Source organism: Saccopteryx bilineata, chromosome 2, assembly GCF_036850765.1.
Source record: "Saccopteryx bilineata isolate mSacBil1 chromosome 2, mSacBil1_pri_phased_curated, whole genome shotgun sequence".
Classification (NCBI taxonomy): Eukaryota; Metazoa; Chordata; class Mammalia; order Chiroptera; family Emballonuridae; genus Saccopteryx; species Saccopteryx bilineata.
Genome location: NC_089491.1, coordinates 375,408,771 through 375,429,656, shown reverse-complemented (window position 1 = coordinate 375,429,656; position 20,886 = coordinate 375,408,771). Strand labels below are relative to the sequence as shown.

General features: G+C 40.3%; 1 protein-coding gene across 3 annotated transcripts in view; it reads right to left on the bottom strand.

The window, feature by feature from the left end:
- FBXL20 (F-box and leucine rich repeat protein 20) overlaps positions 1-20,886 on the bottom strand; it is a 116,226-nt gene that overhangs the window by 29,279 nt on the left and 66,061 nt on the right. For all 3 annotated transcript variants that reach the window (XM_066263756.1, XM_066263755.1, XM_066263757.1), the window contains exons 3-6: positions 11,423-11,477; positions 8,604-8,678; positions 5,421-5,515; positions 4,877-4,945 (exon numbers count right to left, since the gene is read on the bottom strand). In XM_066263756.1, the coding sequence (XP_066119853.1) occupies positions 4,877-4,945; positions 5,421-5,515; positions 8,604-8,678; positions 11,423-11,477 (294 nt within the window). The remainder of the gene's footprint in view (positions 1-4,876; positions 4,946-5,420; positions 5,516-8,603; positions 8,679-11,422; positions 11,478-20,886) is intronic.

Below are 20,886 nucleotides of genomic sequence, written 5' to 3'. Positions count from 1 at the left end.
CGCTTTTATGAAAGCCCTACATCAGTACCACTTCTAGCAAACAGGAAGAAATCTGAAGAGAATTTTTGCTTTTTCAAAAACAGGTGAAAAGCGAGAAGTGTTCAGTGTTTGTTTTGGAAGTGAGCCGTTATAGAGGCAGCTAGCCCCAAGCGGCACAGCTATGTTTACTCCAGGGAACTGCACTCAACATCTCAGTATCAAGCCACTTGAGCTCTGAATTGTGTCCGTAAGCATCTATGCTTTATCTCAACTTAATCTGTGAACCTGTTAGCAAGATGTGTCCTAAGGTATCTGCTTCATTGCTTTATGCCATTTTGGCTTAAGAAGGATTTCCTAGGAAGCTCTTTCAGACAGTAGGGGAAATCTATGTGGGTATTTAAAAGATACACATTACATTTTGCCCTAAGCACTGTCTTTGGTGCATTTCGCAAGTTTCAAATGTTGTTTTCATTATCACATAACAAAACATATTTTCTCATTTTCTCTGTAGTTTACTCCTTGACTCATGGGTTATTCAGAAAGGTGGTATTTAATTTTCAAATTAACTCAGATATGGGTTGTGGATTTCTACTTAAACACTGCTGAGGTTATGGAGCACACGCAATATGATTTCAATCCTTCTAAATTTATTGAAATTTGTTTTACGGACCATTACTTGTTGTACCTTACTGAATATTCCAAGTGCAATTTCTGTCATTTCTGCATCTGTTTCTATTGACTACTTTTTCTTTCTGGTTCTTCTTCTGGTCTCATTTCTTGCTTCTTTGCATGTACTGTGATTTTTGAATGCTAAAAATTCTGTATGCTAAATTGCTGAATATCTAGGTTTTGCTGTCTTCCTTTTAAAAATGTGAAGTTTAGAGTTGGTGGGTAGTTAAGTTAGTTATGCATCAATTTAATTCTAAATATATGTTTTCACCTTTATTGGGCAGGTCTAGTTTGGCTCTACTGCCAAGGTGCGACTTTTCTAAATTTTTTATTTAATGTCTTAAGCTGTTCAATGAACTTTCCCCATTTTGGGTAGTTAGAACTTCTCCCAGCCTTATTTATTTTTTTAAGAGTTTTTTTAAAATTTATTTATTTATTCATTTTAGAAAGGAGAGAGAGAGAGAGGAGAGAGACAGAGAGAGAGAAGGGGGGAAGAACAGGAAGCATCAACTCCATATGTGCCTTAACCAGGCAAGCCCAGAGTTTCGAACCGGCAACCTCAGTGTTCCAGGTTGACGCTTTATCCACTGCGCCACCACAGGTCAGGCAGCCTTATTTATTTAAACCCTGGCAATAATTCAGTTTTCCACTTTCCTTGTATAATTGTTCTTTCCTTGATGTTCTTTGCCCAGCTCTGTGGGTTCTCAATACGTGCACATGTAGTCTACTAGTCAGCCAAATCTATGCAATTACTGTAGCCTTTTATCGAGTAGTTCCTTCTTCTTCAGACACAAAATTCAGCCACCTTAGTCCCCCTGAATTCTGATCTCTTTCTCTTCAAATCAGTCAGAATTTTGTGCTCTGCTTTGGTTCCTTCTCCTTGTGCCATTATCTGGAAAATGTCACCAAGCAGAAAGCCAGGGTAATCACAGGGCTCATGTCATATGTTTCTCAGTTCTGTGCTTGTACATGCCCTGACCTGGGACCAAACTGGCAACCTCTGTGCTTTGGAATGATGCTCCAACCAACAGAGCTATCTGGCCAGGGCAAAATTCTCCATCTTTGATGCTTAAAGTTTGTATCTTTTTATTTTATACTATGATTAAACAACTGTACTTCTAAAATTACTAGAACAAGTAAAAATCTATATACTGACCAGGAGTTATTTGATGATTTTAAGATATTAAGATATTAAGTTTTTTTCATAGAAGTTTTTTTTATAATAAAAATCTTTAACTTTATGTTATGAAATTGGGCACCTGAGACCTATATAATTGTGTTAACTAGTGTTACCCCAATAAAATTCACTTTAAAAAATCTTTAACTTTTAGAAATGAACACTTACTGGTTAAATATGATGTCTAGGACATTTTTCAAAATAAGATAAAATGAGGGGGTAAGATGATACAAGAGTTGCTATAAAGTGATACTTTCTCAATAATCAATTTGAAGATGACTGATGGGTTCAACTTTCGCTATGTTTAAAATTTTCCAGCCCTGGACAGGTAGCTTAGTTGGTTGGAGCATCATCCCGAAGCACAGAGGTTACTGGTTCAATCCCCAGTAAGTGTACATACAGGAACGAATTGTTGTTCCTGTCTCTCTTTCTCTCCCTAAAATCAATAAAATACACATTAAAAATATTTTTTTCGCCTGACCAGGTGGTGGCGCAGTGGATAGAGCGTCGGACTGGGATGCGGAAGGACCCAGGTTCGAGACCCCGAGGTCGCCAGCTCAAGTGCGGGCTCATCTGGCTTGAGCAAAGAGCTCACCAGCTTAGACCCAAGGTCGCTGGATCCAGCAGGGGGTTACTCGGTCTGCTGAAGGCCCGCGGTCAAGGCACATGTGAGAAAGCAATCAATGAACAACTAAGAAGTCGCAACGCGCAACGAGAAACTGATGATTGATGCTTCTCATCTCTCTCCGTTCCTGTCTGTCTGTCCCTGTCTATCTCTGCCTCTGTTAAAAAAAAAAAAAAAATTATTAAAAAAATATATATATATATTTTTTTCTTCTAAGAAGTCAAAAGTCAGCAGAAGTAACTTCTCTCTGGTGGCTATAGCTCCAATTTGATATGGCTGGTTCATGTGCTTTGTTTTCAATTGTTAGGGGCCGCTTTGACTTCTTTTTAGGTTAATTCATGTTTTAATTAGGTTGCGACACCTTAGTTGTTCATTGATTGCTTTCTCATATGTGCCTTGACCATGGGCCTTCAGCAGACCGAGTAACCCCTTGCTCGAGCCAGCGACCTTGGGTCCAAGCTGGTGAGCTTTGCTCAAACCAGATGCTCAAGCTGGCAACCTCGGGGTCTCGAACTTGGGTCCTCTGCATCTCAGTCCGACGCTCTATCCACTGCGCCACCGCCTGGTCACATGTTTTAATTATGTAAAACATTTACATGGCTATTAAAATAAAACTATAAAACATGATACTTCAGAGATCTCCCCTTCATCCTTGTATCTTCATGTTTTCTCTCTCCCCTGTAAGTAACCATTTTTATTAGTTTATTACTTTTCCATTGTTTCTTCTAGAAGATATTAATAAATACAGATATATGGTTGTATTATATCCCCTAGCCCTATAAAAGGTATCTTACATACAAATTCCTCTGCCATTTGCTTTCCTGACAATATGTCCTGGAGATTGCTCCAGAGTACTATAGCAAGATTCCCTTTGTTCTCTCTCTTTTTTTTTTTAGCCAGTTTACTACTGATAACACACTTGGATGGTTTTCTGTCTTTTGCTATTAAGAATAATGGAGTAGGCCCTGGCCGGTTGGCTCAGTGGTGGAGCGTCGGCCTGGCGTGCAGAGGTCCTGGGTTCAATTCCCGGCCAGGGCACACAGGAGAGGCGCCCATCTGCTTCTCCACCCCTCCCCCTCTCCTTCCTCTCTGTCTCTCTCTTCATCTCCCGCAGCGAGGCTCCACTGGAGCAGGGATGGCCCGGGAGCTGGGGATGGCTCCTTGGCCTCTGCCCCAGGCGCTAGAGTGGCTCTGGTTGCAACAGAGCGACGCCCCGGAGGGGCAGAGATCGCCCCCTGGTGGGCCTGTCGGGTGGATCCCAGTTGGGCGCATGCGGGAGTCTGTCTGACTGTCCCTCCCCGTTTCCAGCTTCAGAAAAAAAAAGAAAAAAAAAAAGAATAATGGAGTACTTGTTATTATAACAGTAAAAATGAATAGCCCTGTATATAAATAATATATTTTTGCCAGTATATCTTTGGTATAGAAACTCCTAGAAAAATGTGTAAAGTATAAGTTACTTTTTAGATATCAAGAGGAAAAATTCTTAATTTCTATAATCTTATTCAAAGGAAACAAACAGGTAATTTATCTAAAGTAAATTTTGGGCCACTGGTATAAAGTCATGATTGGAGGAGGGGTTATCTATTAAAGCTTTCCAAATCAATTTACAGAAATAATACCTGTTAGTAGAATCAATAACCATAGTCCTTGTCTTTCAAACACTTTCTCATGTTAGATGTTAACAATGTTGTGACCTCAGAGAAGGGAATAAACAAAGTGTACCCTGTGTTTGGAAAGTCTTCTCCTTTTCCTCATTCAAGCAATTCTAAAAAAAAAGACCATCTCTTTTATGAAGATTTTTTGAACAGGAAGACTGGCTAATTGCTGTGAAAGCATGCTTCTTTAATGGCTTCACCTAACCTCACAACAGCATCAATGTCCCTACATAATATTTAAATGTTGTTTGCTACATGTTATTACCAATAGGTGTTCTTGGGCTTTTTTATGTCTACCTTTGATGTTTATAGTGTCTGTGATAAACTCTCAGGATGAAGGATCAGGTTTTATTTCTTTTACATTGTGACCAACACAAACAGTACAATCAGAGTCATTTAATAAATGCTCTCAATATTATCATGAGCTGTTTAGTTCTGTGTTTAAGATTTTACACCTTTTTATAGATGTCTTTTGAAAGATAACCTCTAGTGTATTCTTGAAATATAAATCATCCTAATAAATCTGTATTATTGTCCCTACTGAATACTCAATGACTACAATTTTTAAGTTTCACTTAAAACAGGATTTGGACCAGTTTCCAAAATAAATTTATTTCATTTCTACTTTAATGTCACTTTGTCCTTTTAAATTATATTTTTTCTATAAAACCAAAATGTAATTGTTAAATCTATTTAGTAGTATGCATTTAAAGCCAGTATAGACAAGATATAAGGGGCTATGACTGACTTTATAAAACACAAAATACTTACGCATCTGTAGTCTTTGTACACCCATTTAAATTTAGTACTTCAATGTTCCTACAGTTTTGTGCAAAGGTCCTTTACCGAAAAGAAACAAAGTAAAAGGTGTGAGATGAAACAGGCACAATTCTAGTATCAAAGAAGTAATAAATGATATTATAACTGGTAATATTACATATTGGTACAAAAGTAGTTCATAATTATAAATACATTTTTCAACCATAAATTTTAACATTGATCTTTTTGCCAAACAAGGTTAAAATCACCTTAACTTTGAGCAAACAAAAATTTACTCACGCTTCAAAAGAACTAATTATGACATGGGAATGTGGCTTTTTTGGAGGGGCACTTGTTCTTGCTCTCAAAACCATATATCCCACTAGTAGGTATTTTTGTGTTATAAGTGATGTGTGTGTGTTTGGGTTCAGAATAGCCTATAGAAAGCTAAGACTGTCTTTATAAACAGCTTAAAACCATTTTAGCCTTCTCTGGGTTAGATGGTGCTTTCTTCACTTCAGGCAGGAAGATCAATTAATTAATTGTTATGTCTTACCTCAGCGCGTTGTCTCCTACTCCAAGACACCCACGAAGACTTAACTTTCGTAAAAAGCCCCCACATCGTTTTGAAATGTTCTCCACTACTCGGCCCTATATAAAAATACATGTGAACAAAAAAAAAAGACATCACACTGATTTTGAAAAGAACACATCCTCATTTTTAGTAACTTACAAAGAAGAGGCTTCTATTTGTTTTAAAGGCTTAGCAATTAATTCAAAAGGAAAATTTTGCCTGACCAGGCGGTGGCGCAGTGGATAGAAGCGTCGGACTGGGATGCAGAGGACCCAGGTTCGAGACCCCGTGGTCACCAGCTTGAGCGCAGGCTCATCTGCTTTGAGCAAAGCTCACCAGCTTGGACCCAAGGTCTCTGGGGTTACTCGGTTGGCTGCTCCCCCCCTCCTCCACGTCAAGGCACATATGAGAAAGCAATCAATGTGAACAGCTAAGGTGTCGCAACGAAAAACTGATGACTGATGCTTCTCATCTCTCTCTGTTCCTGTCTGTCCCTATCTATCCCTCTCTCTGACTGTGTAAAAAAAATAAAAATTAAAAAAGAAAAAGGAAAATTTCAACTTACTGTGACAGTTTTCCTGATTAACAAATCTATTTGAAACATGTCTAAACCTTATGTTGTTCCTTTTTTTTTTTTTTTTACAGAGACAGAATCAGAGAGAGGGATAGACAGAGACAGACAGACAGGAACGGAGAGAGATGAGAAGCATCAATCATTAGTTTTTCATTGTGTGTTGCAATACCTTAGTTGTTCATTGATTGCTTTCTCATATGTGCCTTGACCACGGGCCTTCAGCAGACCGAGTAACCCCTTGCTGAGCCAGAGACCTTGGGTTCAAGCTGGTGGGCTTTTGCTCAAACCAGATGAGCTCATGCACAAGTTGGCGACCTTGGGATCTTGAACCTGGGTCCTCAGCATCCCAGTCCGACGCTCCATCCACTGCGCCACCGCCTGGTCAGGCTTATGTTGTTCTTTATTTCACTCAATTCATAAAATATTCTGTATTAAGGTATATTTCTATGTAAGGTCTTAGGTCTATGTTGAGGTAGACGTCCCTCCTGATTAAACTGCAGCTACTGAAGAATATTAACTCTCTTTATTATTTCTGTATCCTTTCCAAAGTGTTTACTGTAGTACTCTAATTATAGCAGAGACTGAATGAACACCTAAGAAAAGCTTGCTGAATGAATATATGAGCCATGTTACTTTAAACATTCATTTCCATGAAGATTAAAGAACAGCATAATTATACTTCAATATCCCTGTGAACTGTGAAAAATATAAAAATCCAGCTTAATGTTAGTATTGTTTTAAAAGCACTTTTAAAAAGAATGAGAAGTTTGTGTGAGGCTCTTAAAAAACTTATGTGGATTCTGAAGACTGGAACTTTAAATCTAAATCATTTAGTCCTTATAACACAATGAGGAATCTATTATTTCCACATTTCTGATGAGAAAACCAAGGACCACAGAGCTCAAATGGAGGTTAAAATAATTTGAGCTTAATCCATTATGCTTCTCCATTTTAAAAATAATAGGCAATAATAAGAGACAAAACATGGGGGAGAAGTGAGAAGGAAAAAAAATGCCTCTCCAGCAAAAATAATTCAGTAAATGACTTTGATTTTATTCTTTTTTCTGTCTCCACTAAAACTATTATCTACAGGCTTTCCAAGAACCAAAATGCTCATGTCAAGAAAAGCTTTTGCCAAATGTTGGAGAGGCTGTGGAGAAAAAGGAACCCTCATACACTGTTGGTGGGAATGTAAAGTAGTACAACCATTATGGAAGAAAGTATGGTGGTTCCTCAAAAAACTGAAAATAGAACTACCTTATGACCCAGCAATCCCTCTACTGGGTATATATCCCAAAAACTCAGAAACATTGATACGTAAAGACACATGCAGCCCCATGTTTATTGCAGCATTGTTCACAGTGGCCAGGACATGGAAACAACCAAAAAGCCCATCAATAGATGACTGGATAAAGAAGATGTGGCACATATACACTATGGAATACTACTCAGCCATAAGAAATGATGACATTGGAACATTTACAGCAAAATGGTGGGATCTTGATAAGATGATACGAAGCGAAATAAGTAAATCAGAAAAAACCAGGAACTGTATTATTCCATACGTAGGTGGGACATAATAGTGAAACTAAGAGACATTGATAAGAGTGTGGTGGTTACGGGGGGGAGGGGGGAATGGGAGAGGGAAAAGGGGTGGGGAGGGGCACAAAGAAAACAAGATAGAAGGTGACAGGACAATCTGACTTTGGGTGGTGGGTATGCAACATAATAGAACGACAAGATAACCTGGACTTGTTATCTTTGAACATATGTATCCTGATTTATTGATGTCACCCCATTAAAAAAAAATAAAATTATAAAAAAAAAAAAAAAAAGAAAAGAAAAGCTTTTGCAAATATCATATCCCAACAAGTTACCCGACTGATTCTTCAATAAACAAATATAAAAAGACTTCTTTAGGCCCTGGCCGGTTGGCTCAGTGGTATAGCATGGGTCTGGCATGTGGATGTCCTGGGTTCAATCCTGGTCAGGGCACACAGGAGAAGGAACTACCTACTTCCCCACTCCTCCCCCATCTCTCTTTCTCTTTCTTTCTCCTCTCCCACAGCCACAGCTCGATTAGCTAGAGTGAGCTGGCCCTCAGCACTGAGGATGGCTCCATGGCCTTCGCCTCAGGCACTAAAAATAGCTTGGTTGCTGAGCAATGGAGCAATGCCCCAGATGGGCAGAGCATCGCCCCATAGGGGGCTTGCAAGGTGGATCTAGTCAGTCATGGGTGCATGCAGGAGTCTTTCTCTGTCTTCTCTGCTCTCACTTAATTAAAACAAACAAACAAAAAAACTTCTTTAAAATGAGCACCCACAGGTTTACATTTCCACCTAATTAATACATCTTATTAATTCCATCTTATTAATACAAATAATTTAGCATTATTTCAGTAAAATAATTCTGTTCATTCTCGAAAACTGAATAAGCTCTTGGGAACACTGCAGGCTCCCGTGAGGTTCATAGGTACGAATCAGCAGTTTGTCTCTCCAGGGAAAGGAGACTTACATGGTTGGGGCTAATCTGTTCTGTACTGTAATTACATTCTAACAAGAGAAATGGGGCCACACACCACATAATTATACCTCAATATCCCTCTGGAAATCAAACAGGTCAATTCGCTGCCAGTTACTGCCATCCAGAGCCAGAACATTCCAGGCCTATTTTGAAGAAAAAGAGACAGAATGAGCAAGAGTTGAAACAAAGGGGAAAAGCCAGCAATATTTGAGTTCACAATTAAATCTAATGATTAAAATCGACCAAAATATTTCTCAACACCCCACCATTAACTCCCAATAAGAGGGTACAGAAACTAGCAACCATATAAGAGCTTAGGGGTTGCAAAGGACAGGCTGTAATAAGTATCATAGCCAGAAACTGTTTTATAACTGGAAGATCCTAGTTTCTAATCCCAAAATGAGATAGTTCAGCTGATGAAAAGCAAGTCTGTTACTCTATCCCTGAACAAGGGTCAAGATGAGGGTAAAACAAAGGAGGAGGACAGTGCTCTGAATATTGCTATGTTCAATATATATTTGCTAACCATCACTTGGTCAGACCTGGGACTTAGAAAAGACTATCATTTCTCTGTATACAGGACAGAGCTTTAATGTTTTCTTCATTACCAATTTGCTCACTCAGGCATGTTTTTCAATTGGTCATCTTTATCTCTAACATGATTTAGTGCTAATTTTAGAACAAGTGCAAGTTGAAGGCCCTGGCCAGTTGGCTCAGTGGTAGAGCGTCGGCCTGGCGTGCAGAAGTCCCGGGTTCGATTCCCGGCCAGGGCACACAGGAGAAGCGCCCATCTGCTTCTCCACCCCTCCCCCTCTCCTTCCTCTCTGTCTCTCTCTTCCCCTCCCGCAGCCGAGGCTCCACTGGAGCAAAGATGGCCGGGCGCTGGGGATGGCTCCTTGGCCTCTGCCCCAGGTACTAGAGTGGCTCTGGTCGCTTCAGAAAAATACAAAAAAACAAACAAACAAACAAAAAAAAAAACAAGTGCAAGTTGAAGACTTCTCATATATTTCTTCAGTAAGCTAAAGGGAGGCAAGAAAGTTTCTAAGCTTTTCAACTTTTTAGGATTAGGTGAAAAATGACTCAGTAAGAGTTCATTTGTGGGTCATTCTGCATTTTAATCAGAAAGCCTTTAAAAGTTTTCCCTATTGAATTTAAAGAGTAAACAGCAGTCTTAATATTGTTGAGCTATAAACTTAGAATATCATATCTTACTTTAACAATCAATACACAGATTTGATATTGAAATTTTAAAAGGAAATTGTGGATACACTTATTAACACCAGGGTAGCTGTCACACAATCACAAGAAATATGAAAGTAACCAAAGTTGTTATTCTAGAAATCTTTAGGGTTTTCTTAGTAATTCAATGTCACTTTTCTTTTGGTAGCTTTGTCATTTTTCCAACAGCTTTTTAAATGGCTAGCCATGGGAGACGAGATAAAATGCTGAAGTTCAAATGCTTACTCAAGTCTTGGGCTAAATATACTTCTGATTTGATATTTCTCATTTCCTTACACTACTTTCTCCAGCAACAGGAATCATGCCAAACTGAGACTAAAATTAGGAATGACAGGTTCCTTTCCAGTGTGTGTTTTTTTAAACTAATTAAATACTTCAAGTAGAGAGAACAATAAGATAACTAACTACTGACGTACTAACTATCCAGGTTTAATGAAAATTGGCATTGTGCTTTCCTTTCTTTCAAATGAAAACATATTAAGAGGAAACAGAAGCCTACAAATGAAAACAATTAAAATTCACTCAAGTCAGCATTGCTACGATGAGATGCTGTAATTAAACAGTTTTAGACTCTGCTCTGAGTATTCTGTTTCTCAATGGTGGCCTCAGCCTCATACGCACTGAAAGGAAACCCACTCGTTTGTTCCAGTCATTTCTAGTGCAACCACTCAAGTACCAGGGATAGAAATGTCATCAATCATCAAAACTCTACTGATAGTTTCCAAAATAGCTGATGCACAGATTTAGTATGGCTTTTAGAATGCAGAAATTACATTAAAGTTAGCAAGACATAGTGAATTTTCCATGGTGAGTTTGTGTATGTGTGCGCGTGCGCGTGTGTGTTTGTGTGTCTGAGGAGAATGGTGTTGGTAATTTGAAAGAAAACCTGGGTCCACCTACAAAGATAAACTCAATACTTGGATATAACTGCAGTATTACATACCCAGCACCTAGGACTGTACCACTGTCCGCAGCTTATAAAAAGATGGTAATTGCAGGTATCCATTAACTTTGATAGGTTAATGACTATATATCTGTATTACAACAGAAACTAGGAATGGTTCCTAAAGCAAGTTTTCTACAATAGAGACGCTATTCTTTTACTGGCAGCCAGTAGGATTATCATGTTTCACTGTTTCTGTCACAGAAATGTCAACTGACAAAAATGGATAATTAAGTGTAATGTACAAACTGACTTTGAGAATGAAATCTGGTTTATTTACAACTAAAAAAAAAATTCTATTATCTTTTGAGAAAAAAATACGAGAGATAACATGAGAATTAGAACCTCAAATGCCTTCAGGATATGTATGTATGTATATAAAATGAACTAAAAGAACATAATGAAACACTATCTTATTAAAATTCTGACTAGAACCTAACCTTTTAATGTGCATGTTTAAAGCTTTTTCCTCAGAAATGTTTCCTCTGTTTGTATTATAAAATAGTTAAGAGTTCCAAAAAATTACAGGCAGCACATGTAGTAGAACTGTAGAACTACATTGGTTTGGGTCTGCCATGGGTGAAAGAACACCCTCTAAAACAAAAGATACAACTGACACCTCAAGTAAACAGTTTCCCTATTACAGACACTGATGTCATCCGAGTCAGGAAGGGGTGCCCCTCTAAGCACATTAACCATTCTTACCCTGGAGACCTGAGCACAGCGACACAAGGTAACAACATCCAGGAAAGAAAATATCCTAAAAAGAGATAAAGACAACTTTATTGTAAGATAAAGTAGACAATTTACACAGATAATACTTCCCAAATAAAACATAGGGAGAGAAGTTAATCTTTTACTTGATAATGTATGTATAAGTACCATACTAGTTCAATTATATACATCAAGGGATGATAAAATATTTATAACTGATACAACTTTTTTTTTTTTTTTTTTTCATTTTTCTGAAGCTGGAAACGGGGAGAGACAGTCAGACAGACTCCCGCATGCGCCCGACCGGGATCCACCCGGCACGCCCACCAGGGGCGATGCTCTGCCCACCAGGGGGCGATGCTCTGCCCATCCTGGGCATCGCCATGTTGCGACCAGAGTCACTCTAGCGCCTGAGGTAGAGGCCACAGAGCCATCCCCAGCGCCCGGGCCATCCTTGCTCCAATGGAGCCTTGGCTGCGGGAGGGGAAGAGAGAGACAGAGAGGAAAGCGCGGCGGAGGGGTGGAGAAGCAAATGGGCGCTTCTCCTGTGTGCCCTGGCCGGGAATCAAACCCGGGTCCTTCGCACGCTAGGCCGACGCTCTACCGCTGAGCCAACCGGCCAGGGCCATAACTGATACAACTTTTAAAAGTAAAAACAATTTTCATGCTTCTGGTTATAAAAAGAAATAGGCTAGGGGAGGAATAGCTTTATAGAGAATTTTAGTTATAAAAGAAAAAGGATAAAATATATTGTAATACCTAAAAATAGCAACTACAAAATGTTAATTCTATATATTTAATTCTTATCTGGGAAATTATAAAATTCATTTACACATTAATGTCAGAAAACACTGTCTAGAATTTTTCTCAGTCTTATAGAGGTTAAATATGTCTTTTGAAGCATTATTATTTGATATAATTTATTTGCTTAAAGCCTGATAACTCTCTACACTGTAAACCACCCGGTACAACAGGTCAGAGCATCCAGAGAATAAAGTGAATGAGTCACTACTACTTAAAAGACTTCCTTAATAACAAACACCCCTAAAAGTCATTTTGATCTGAGTAACAAGCTAAGCTCTCCACAAGAGGTAAAAAGTGCAATATAGCATGTACTTTAAAATTTTAAATAAAAGCTTATGAGTTAGCTTAAAAAAACAAAACTTTAGGCCCTCGATTGGCTCAGTGGTGGAGCGTCGGCCTGGCGTGCAGAGGTCCCAGGTTCGATTCCCGGCCAAGGCACACTGGAGAGGCACCCATCTGCTTCTCCACCCCTCCCCCTCTCCTTCCTCTCTGTCTCTCTCTTCCCCTCCCGCAGCGGAGGCTCCATTGGAGCAGGGATGGCCCGGGCGCTGGGGATGGCTCCTTGGCCTCTGCCTAAGGCGCTAGAGTGGCTCTGGTCACAACGGAGCGACGCCCCGGAGGGGCAGAGCATCGCCCCCTGGTGGGCAGAGCGTCGCCCCCTGGTGGGCGTGTCGGGTGGATCCCGGTCGGGCGCATGCGGGAGTCTGTCTGACTGTCTCTCCCTGTTTCCAGCTTCGGAAAAATACAAAAAAAACCCCAAAAAACTTTACTTTTTAGCTATCTAAAATCTTCATATTTTGGAACTTGGAATAAACCAAGTTAAAAATTGCATTAGACAAAAAGTTATGTGCACTTAGTAAAAAGCTTTTAAAATGGTTTTGTTTTGTTTTTTGTATTTTTCTGAAGTTGGAAACAGGGAGACAGTCAGACTCCCGCATGTGCCCGACAGGGACCCACCTGGCACGCCCACCAGGGGGCGATGCTCTGCCCATCTGGGGCGTTGCTCTGCCACAATCAGAGCCATTCTGTTGTCATCCACTATCTAATACCCTTATGTGGAATTTCATAATCAAAAGCTCATGTTTCTGCCAAATCACCACTAATCCCTGAGCAATTTCTATAAATACAGTATTACACATGGGAGGGGCACAGGTGAAATGCTTTACAGGTAACACTAGACTTCAGTAACCTTTCAACCGAAACAGTCTCCACAAAGGAAAGCACAAATGATGGACATGGAAGATCAGGCTGGAGATCAAATGCAGACCTAGGAGACTCTGAAGCACACGTCCTAACAATCTTAACTACAGTCTTAGAATGTTACTGACTGCGGTTCTAACTGTCAATATCCCAATGACGCCTGGCTGTTGGAGGCACAGTGGATAGATCATTGGCCTGGGACGCTGAGGAGCAGTGGGAGGTGTGGGAAGCATCAACTTGTAGTTGCTTCTTGTATGTGCCTCGACAGGGCAAGCCCAAGGTCTCAAACCAGCAGCCTCAGCATTCTAGGTTGACGCTTTATCCACTGCGCCACCACAGGTCAGGCCAGACTAGGTATGTGTGTACAGTAATCCTTTTCTCCACACTTAATCCATTTACATAATTCTTTTTGAGGATACCTATGTCCATAACCTGAATGGTGACGATCAGAGATTAAAAGTGAGACAGAATGAAGGATCTGCTAGTCTCGAATGATCTTGCTTGACTGCTTCACTAGAAGTCTTCCACCACCTCAACAGATTGTTGAAAGACTGACCTATACCTAGCTTTAGGATGCTCAGGTTTCTGAGACATCATGTGGAAAAAGACAGAGTCTGATTATAAATAAATCTTATTGCTGTACAAAAAAAGAAAAAAAAGAAAACCCTGGCGAGTTGGATCAGTGGAAGAGCGTCAGCCCAGCATGTGGAAGTCCTGGGTTCAATTCCTGGCCAGGGCACACAGGAGAAGCACCTATCTGCTTCTCCACCCTTCCCCCTCTCCTTTCTGTCTATCTCTCTCTTCCCCTCCCACAGCCAAGGCTCCACTGGAGCAAAGTTGGCCCGGACACTGAGGATAGCTCCATGGCCTCCACCTCAGGCGCTAGAATGGCTCAAGTTGAAACAGAGTGACACCCCAGATGGGCAGAGCATCGCCTCCTAGTGGGCATACCGAGTGGTTCCCGGTCGGGCGCATGTGGGAGTCTGTCCGACTGCCTCCCCACTTCTCACTTCAGAAAAATACAAAATGAATGAAATGAATGGATTAAAAAACCCAAATCCTTAGTATTAAATCCCTGGAAAAGAACATGGTTCTGGCTGTTAAAATTTATACTGAAAGTAGATTTTGGAGACAAGGTTACCCACAAGAAGTTCTGTGAATTACTTCCAACTTCCTTTGGTTTCACAGTCTTAGGACAAATATCCCTTATCTTCTTGAGCCCCACCTCAATATAGTTCTTTTAATTAAAAAAGTTAAACAACATACAGTGGTCCCAGTGAGAGTATAACAAAATGGGTAATTCCACTCATATCATTGGTATATTGATGGGTATAATTTTTTTTTTTTTAGTATTCATTTGAGGGGGATGAGAGAGAGAAGAGAGAGAGAGAGAGAGAGAGAGAGAGAGAGTAAAGGTGGGAGGGTAGAGCAGGAAGCATCAACTCCCATATGTGCCTTGACCAGGCAAGCCTGGGGTTTTGAATTGGCAACCTCAGTGTTCCAGGTCCAAGCTATATCCACTGCGCCACCACAGGTCAGGTTGTGTACAAGTATTTTGGAAAATAATTTAACAGTGTTCATTAAAATAAAATAAAGTAAAAATACATACAACAGCCTGTAGAAGCAAAAGTATGAGTAAACGTGGTTTTCAGAATATTCATGGTAGCATTAACTGAAAAATGGAAAAGAGCCTGTCCGGGGAGGGTGGCACAGTGGACAGAGTGTCGGACTGGGATGTGGAGGATCCAGGTTTGAGACCTCGAGGTCGCCAACTTGAGCATGGCTTCATCTGGTTTGAGCAAAGCTCACCAGCTTGGACCCAAGATTACTAGCTCGAGCAAGGGCTTACTCGGTCTGCTGAAGGCCCAGGCAAGGCACATATGAAAAAGCAATCAATGAACAACTAAGGTGTTGCAATGAAAAACTAATGATTGAGCCCTGGCCGGTTGGCTCAGTGGTAGAGCGTCGGCCTGGTGTGCAGGAGTCCCGGGTTCGATTTCCAGCCAGGGCACACAGGAGAGGCGCCCATCTGCTTCTCCACCCCTCCCCCTCTCTTTCCTGTCTCTCTCTTCCCCTCCCGCAGCCAAGGCTCTATTGGAGCAAAGTTGGCCTGGATGCTGATGGTTCTGTGGCCTCCGCCTCAGGCGCTAGAATGGCTCTGGTTGCAACAGAGGGATGCCCCAGATGGGCAGAGCATCACCCCCTGGTGGGCGTGCGGGTGGATCCCGGTTGGGCGCATGCAGGAGTCTGTCTGACTGCCTCCCTGTTTCCAAATTCAGAAAAATACCAACCCCCCCAAAAAAAAACTAATGATTGATGCTTCTCATCTCTCTCCATTCCTGTCTGTCTGTCCTATCTATCTCTCTCTCTCTTTCTGTTAAAAAAAAAAAAAAAGAAAAGAAAAAGAAATATGGAAAAGAAATAATCTTAATATATATTAATAAAAAATGCTGAAACAGACACAGGACCTGAAGATGGCAGCGGAGTAGGCAGATGCACAGACTCCCAGCTCACACCACCAAACTGGATTACAAATTAATTTAGGAACAGTCAGCTTGAAAAACCAACTCTGGACTATAAGACCAGCTCTCAAAAACCAAGGAGCAAAGAAGAAGCCACACTGAGCCGGCTAGGGAGCACCGAGGAGCAGTAAGTCTCCCCTGCTTACAGGAACAAAGGGGGTGTGAGGCTGAGAGCCCAAAAGGGCGGGCTCTCATTCCAAGGAAAAGAATAGTAAATATTGCTCACAGCCACTTGCCTGGGGACCTGGGAACGAGGAGTGTTGAAAGGGCTGGCTTATCTTCCAAAAGGAAAAGGGGGAGAGAGAGAGACAGATGGTGACTGGCAGAGGAATGAATGGGAGGACCTGAGAAGCTGACTCATCCAGTGCTGGAGGTGCGGCTATAGCTGGGGGAGAGATTTATCCTTCCATATAACACAAGACTAAAGTGCTTCTGGATCAGACATCTCCAGACATCTCTCCAGCTCCAATCAGCGCAACAAGACACAGCTGAAAACAAGAAGTGGGGAGGAGAGGCAGTAACTCAGGTCACCATGGAGATCTGAGATACACCTCCCCTTACAGAAGCAGAGAAAGCACCCCACCCCCAGAGAGAGTAACTGGCAGATAAGGCTTCAGAGTCTCAGATTACACCCACTGCATTCCTGGATACAGTTTCAAATAAGCCCCCTGCTGAGATCAGTAAACAAGACTACAAGTGAGAAGAAAACAAACAAATCAAGACTTCAAAGCAGTCCAAATCCGAAAGTGTATTACAAATAACAGCTGATGCCAACCCAAGAAGAAAGACCTAGAAATAACACAACTGAAAATTGGAGGCAGACAACACCAAACCTAGACTCAATTAGCCCTACAAACAACACACCCAAACACACAGACATGATGAGAAGACAGAGAAGTGTAATCCAAATGAAACCACAAGAGAAATCTCCAGAAGAGGAACTGAGTGATATGGAAATAACTAAACTGCCAGATGCAGAGTTTAGAATAATGATTGTTAGGATGCTTAGGGATCTTAGAACAACAATGGATGGTCATTACGAACACCTAAATAAAGAGATAGCAAGTATAAAAAAAGGACATTGAAATATTTAAAAAGAATCAGTTGGAGGTGACAAATACAATATCAAAAATAAAGACCACAATGGAAGGAATTAAAAGCAGGATAAATGAAGCTGAGGATCGAATCAACGAGCTGGAGGACAAGATGAACAAAGGCACGAAAGCAGAGCAGAAAAAAGAAAGACTGAAAAAGTCTGAGGAAACTCTGAGAGAGCTCTGTGACAACATAAAGAGAAATAACATCCGCATCATAGGGGTTCCTGGAAAGAGAAAGAACAAGGGATAGAAACTTTATTCAATCAAATCATAGCTGAAAACTTCCCTAAATTGATGCAAGGAAGGGTCTCACAAGTTCAAGAAGCACAGAGAACTCCATTATAGAGAAACCCCAAAATACGTACACCAAGACACATCATAATTAAAATACCAAAGCTAAGCTATAAAGAGAAAATATTAAAAGCTGCTAGAGAAAAGAAGGCTACACCTACAAAGGAGCCCCCATAAGGATGACATCCGACTTCTCAACAGAAACACTTGAGGCCAGAGGGAATGGCAAGAAATATTCAAAGTAATGCAGAACAAGAGCCTACAACTAAGACTACTTTATCTAGCAAGGCTATCATTTAAAATTGAAGGAGAAATAAAAAGCTTCCCAGACCAAAAAAAACTCAAGGAATTCATTACAACCAAACCAATGCTGCAGGAAATGTTAAGGGGCCTGTTGTAAACAGATCAAAGTGGGAAAAGAATATACCAAAAGAGGAATACAGCTTTAAAGAATAAAATGACAATAAACAACTACATATCAATAATAACCTTAAATATAAATGGATTAAATGATCCCATCAAAAGACACAGGGTAGCTGCTTGGATAAGAAAACAGGACCTGTACATATGCTGTCTACAAGAGACACACCTTAAAACAAAAGATGCACATAGACTGAAAGTAAAAGGATGGAAAAAAATATTTCATGCAAATAGAAATGAAAAAAAAAGCTGGGGTAGCAATACTTATATCAGACAAAATGGACTTTAAAACAAAGACGATAGTAAGAGATAAAGAAGGTCACTACATAATAATAAAGGGAGCAATTCAACAGGAAGATATAACCATCATAAATATCTATGCACCTAATATAGGAGCACCTAAATATATAAAGCAGACTTTGATGGATATAAAGGGTGAGATCAACAGCAATACTATAATAGTAGGAGATTTCAATACCCCACTAACATCACTAGATAGATTCTCAAGAAAGAAAATTAACAAAGAAACAGCAGACTTAAAGGACACATTAGATCAACTTGATTTAATATCTTTAGAACCTTTCATCCTAAGGCAGCAGAATATACATTCTTTTCAAGTGCTCATGGTACATTCTCTAAAATAGACCACATGTTAGGACACAAAAGCAGTCTCAACAAATTTAAGAAGACTGAAATCATATCAAGCATTTTATCTGATCACAATGGCATGAAAGTAGAAATCAACCACAACAGAAAAACTGAAAAATACTCAAACACATGGAAACTAAATAGCATGTTATTAGATAACGAATGGGCTAACAATGAAATCAAAGAAGAAATAAAAAATTCCTAGAAACAAATGATAATGAACAAAGAACAACTCAAAATTTATGGGACACAGCAAAAGCAGTCCTGAGAGGGAAGTTCATAGCACTACAGGCATTCCTTAAGAAGCCTGAAAAAGCTCAAATAGGCCCTGGCCGGTTGGCTCAGCGGTAGAGCGTCGGTCTGGCGTGTGGGGGACCCGGGTTCGATTCCCGGCCAGGGCACACAGGAGAAGCGCCCATTTGCTTCTCTACCCCCCCCCTTCCTCTCTGTCTCTCTCTTCCCCTCCCGCAGCCAAGGCTCCATTGGAGCAAAGATGGCCCGGGCGCTGGAGATGGCTCCTTGGCCTCTGCCCCAGGCGCTAGAGTGGCTCTGGTCGCGGCAGAGCGATGCCCTGGAGGGGCAGAGCATCGCCCCCTGGCGGGCAGAGCGTCGCCCCTGGTAGGCGTGCCGGGTGGATCCTGGTCGGGCGCATGCGGGAGTCTGACTGTCTCTCCCCATTTCCAGCTTCAGAAAAATACAAAAAAAGAAAAAAGAAAAAAGAAAAAAAAAAGCTCAAATAAATAACCTAACCCTTCATCTAAAAGAACTAGAAAAAGAACAGCAAGTAAGGCCTAGAGGTAGTAGAAGGAAGGAAATAATAAAGATCAGAGCGGAAATAAATGACATAGAAGCTAAAGAAACAATACGGAGGATCAATGAAACCAAGAGCTGGTTCTGTGAAAGGGTAAACAAGATCGATGAACCTTTAACAAGACTCACCAAGAAAAGAAGAGAGAGAGAGGATTCAAATAAATAAAATTAGAAATAAGAGTGGAGAAATAACAACCGACACAACGGAAATACAAAATATTGTTAAGAAAATAATACTATGAAGAACTGTATGCCAAAAAATTTAAAAACCTAGGTGAAATGGACAAATTCCTTGAAACATATCATCTTTCAAAAATCAATCTGGAAGAATCAGAAAACCTAAACAGACCGATTACAACAAAAGAGATCAAAACAGTTATCAAAAAGCTCCCAAAAAACAAAACTCCTGGGCCCGATGACTTCACTGGTGAATTCTACCAAACATTCAAAAAAGAACTAACTCCTATCCTTCTCAAGCTATTTCAAAAAATTCAGGAAGAAGAAATACTTTCAAGTTCCTTTTATGAGGTGAGCATAATTCTGATTCCAAAATCAGGCAGAGACAACACAAAGAAAAAAAATTATAGGCCAATATCCCTGATGAATTTAGATGCTAAAATCCTCAACAAAATATTAGCAAACCGGATCCAGCAATACATGAAAAAAATCATACATCATGATCAAGTGGGATTTATTCTGGGGAGGCAAGGATGGTACAACATTCATAAATCAATTAATGTGATTCACCCCATAAACGAAAGGATGGAGAAAAACCACATGATAATTTTAATAGATGCAGAAAAAGCATTTGATAAAATCAAACACCAATTTATGATCAAAACTCTTAGCAAAGTGGGAATACAGGGAACATACCTCAACATGATAAAGGTCATCTATGATAAACCCACAGCCAACATTATAATTAATGGACAAAAATTAAAAGCAATTCCCTTAAAATCAGGAACAAGGCAGGGGTGCCCCCTTCTACCACTCTTATTCAACATAGTACTGGAAGTCCTAGCTACAGCAATCAGACAAGAAGAAGAAATAAAAGGCATCCAAACTGGAAAAGAAGAAGTAAAACTATCATTATTTGCAGATAATATGATACTGTATATAGAAAACCCTAAAGTCTCAGTCAAAAAACTACTGGACCTAATAAACGAATTCAGCAAGGTGGCAGGATATATAATTAATACACAGCAATTAGAGGCATTTTTATACACGAACAATGAACTGTCAGAAAGAGAAATTAAGGAAACAATCCCCTTCACTATTGCAACAAAAAAATAAAGTACCTAGGAGTAAATTTAACCAAGGATGTTAAAGACTTGTACTCAGAAAATTATAAAACATTGATAAAAGAAATCAAGGAAGACACAAACAAGTGGAGGCATATACTGTGCTCATGGTTAGGAAGAATAAACATAATTAAAATGTTTATATTACCCAAAGCAATTTATAAATTCAATGCAATACCAATTAAAATACCAATGACAGCCCTGGCCGGTTGGCTCAGCGGTAGAGCGTCGGCCTAGCGTGCGGAGGACCCGGGTTCGATTCCCGGCCAGGGCACACAGGAGAAGCGCCCATTTGCTTCTCCACCCCTCCGCCGCGCTTTCCTCTCTGTCTCTCTCGTCCCCTCCCGCAGCCAAGGCTCCAT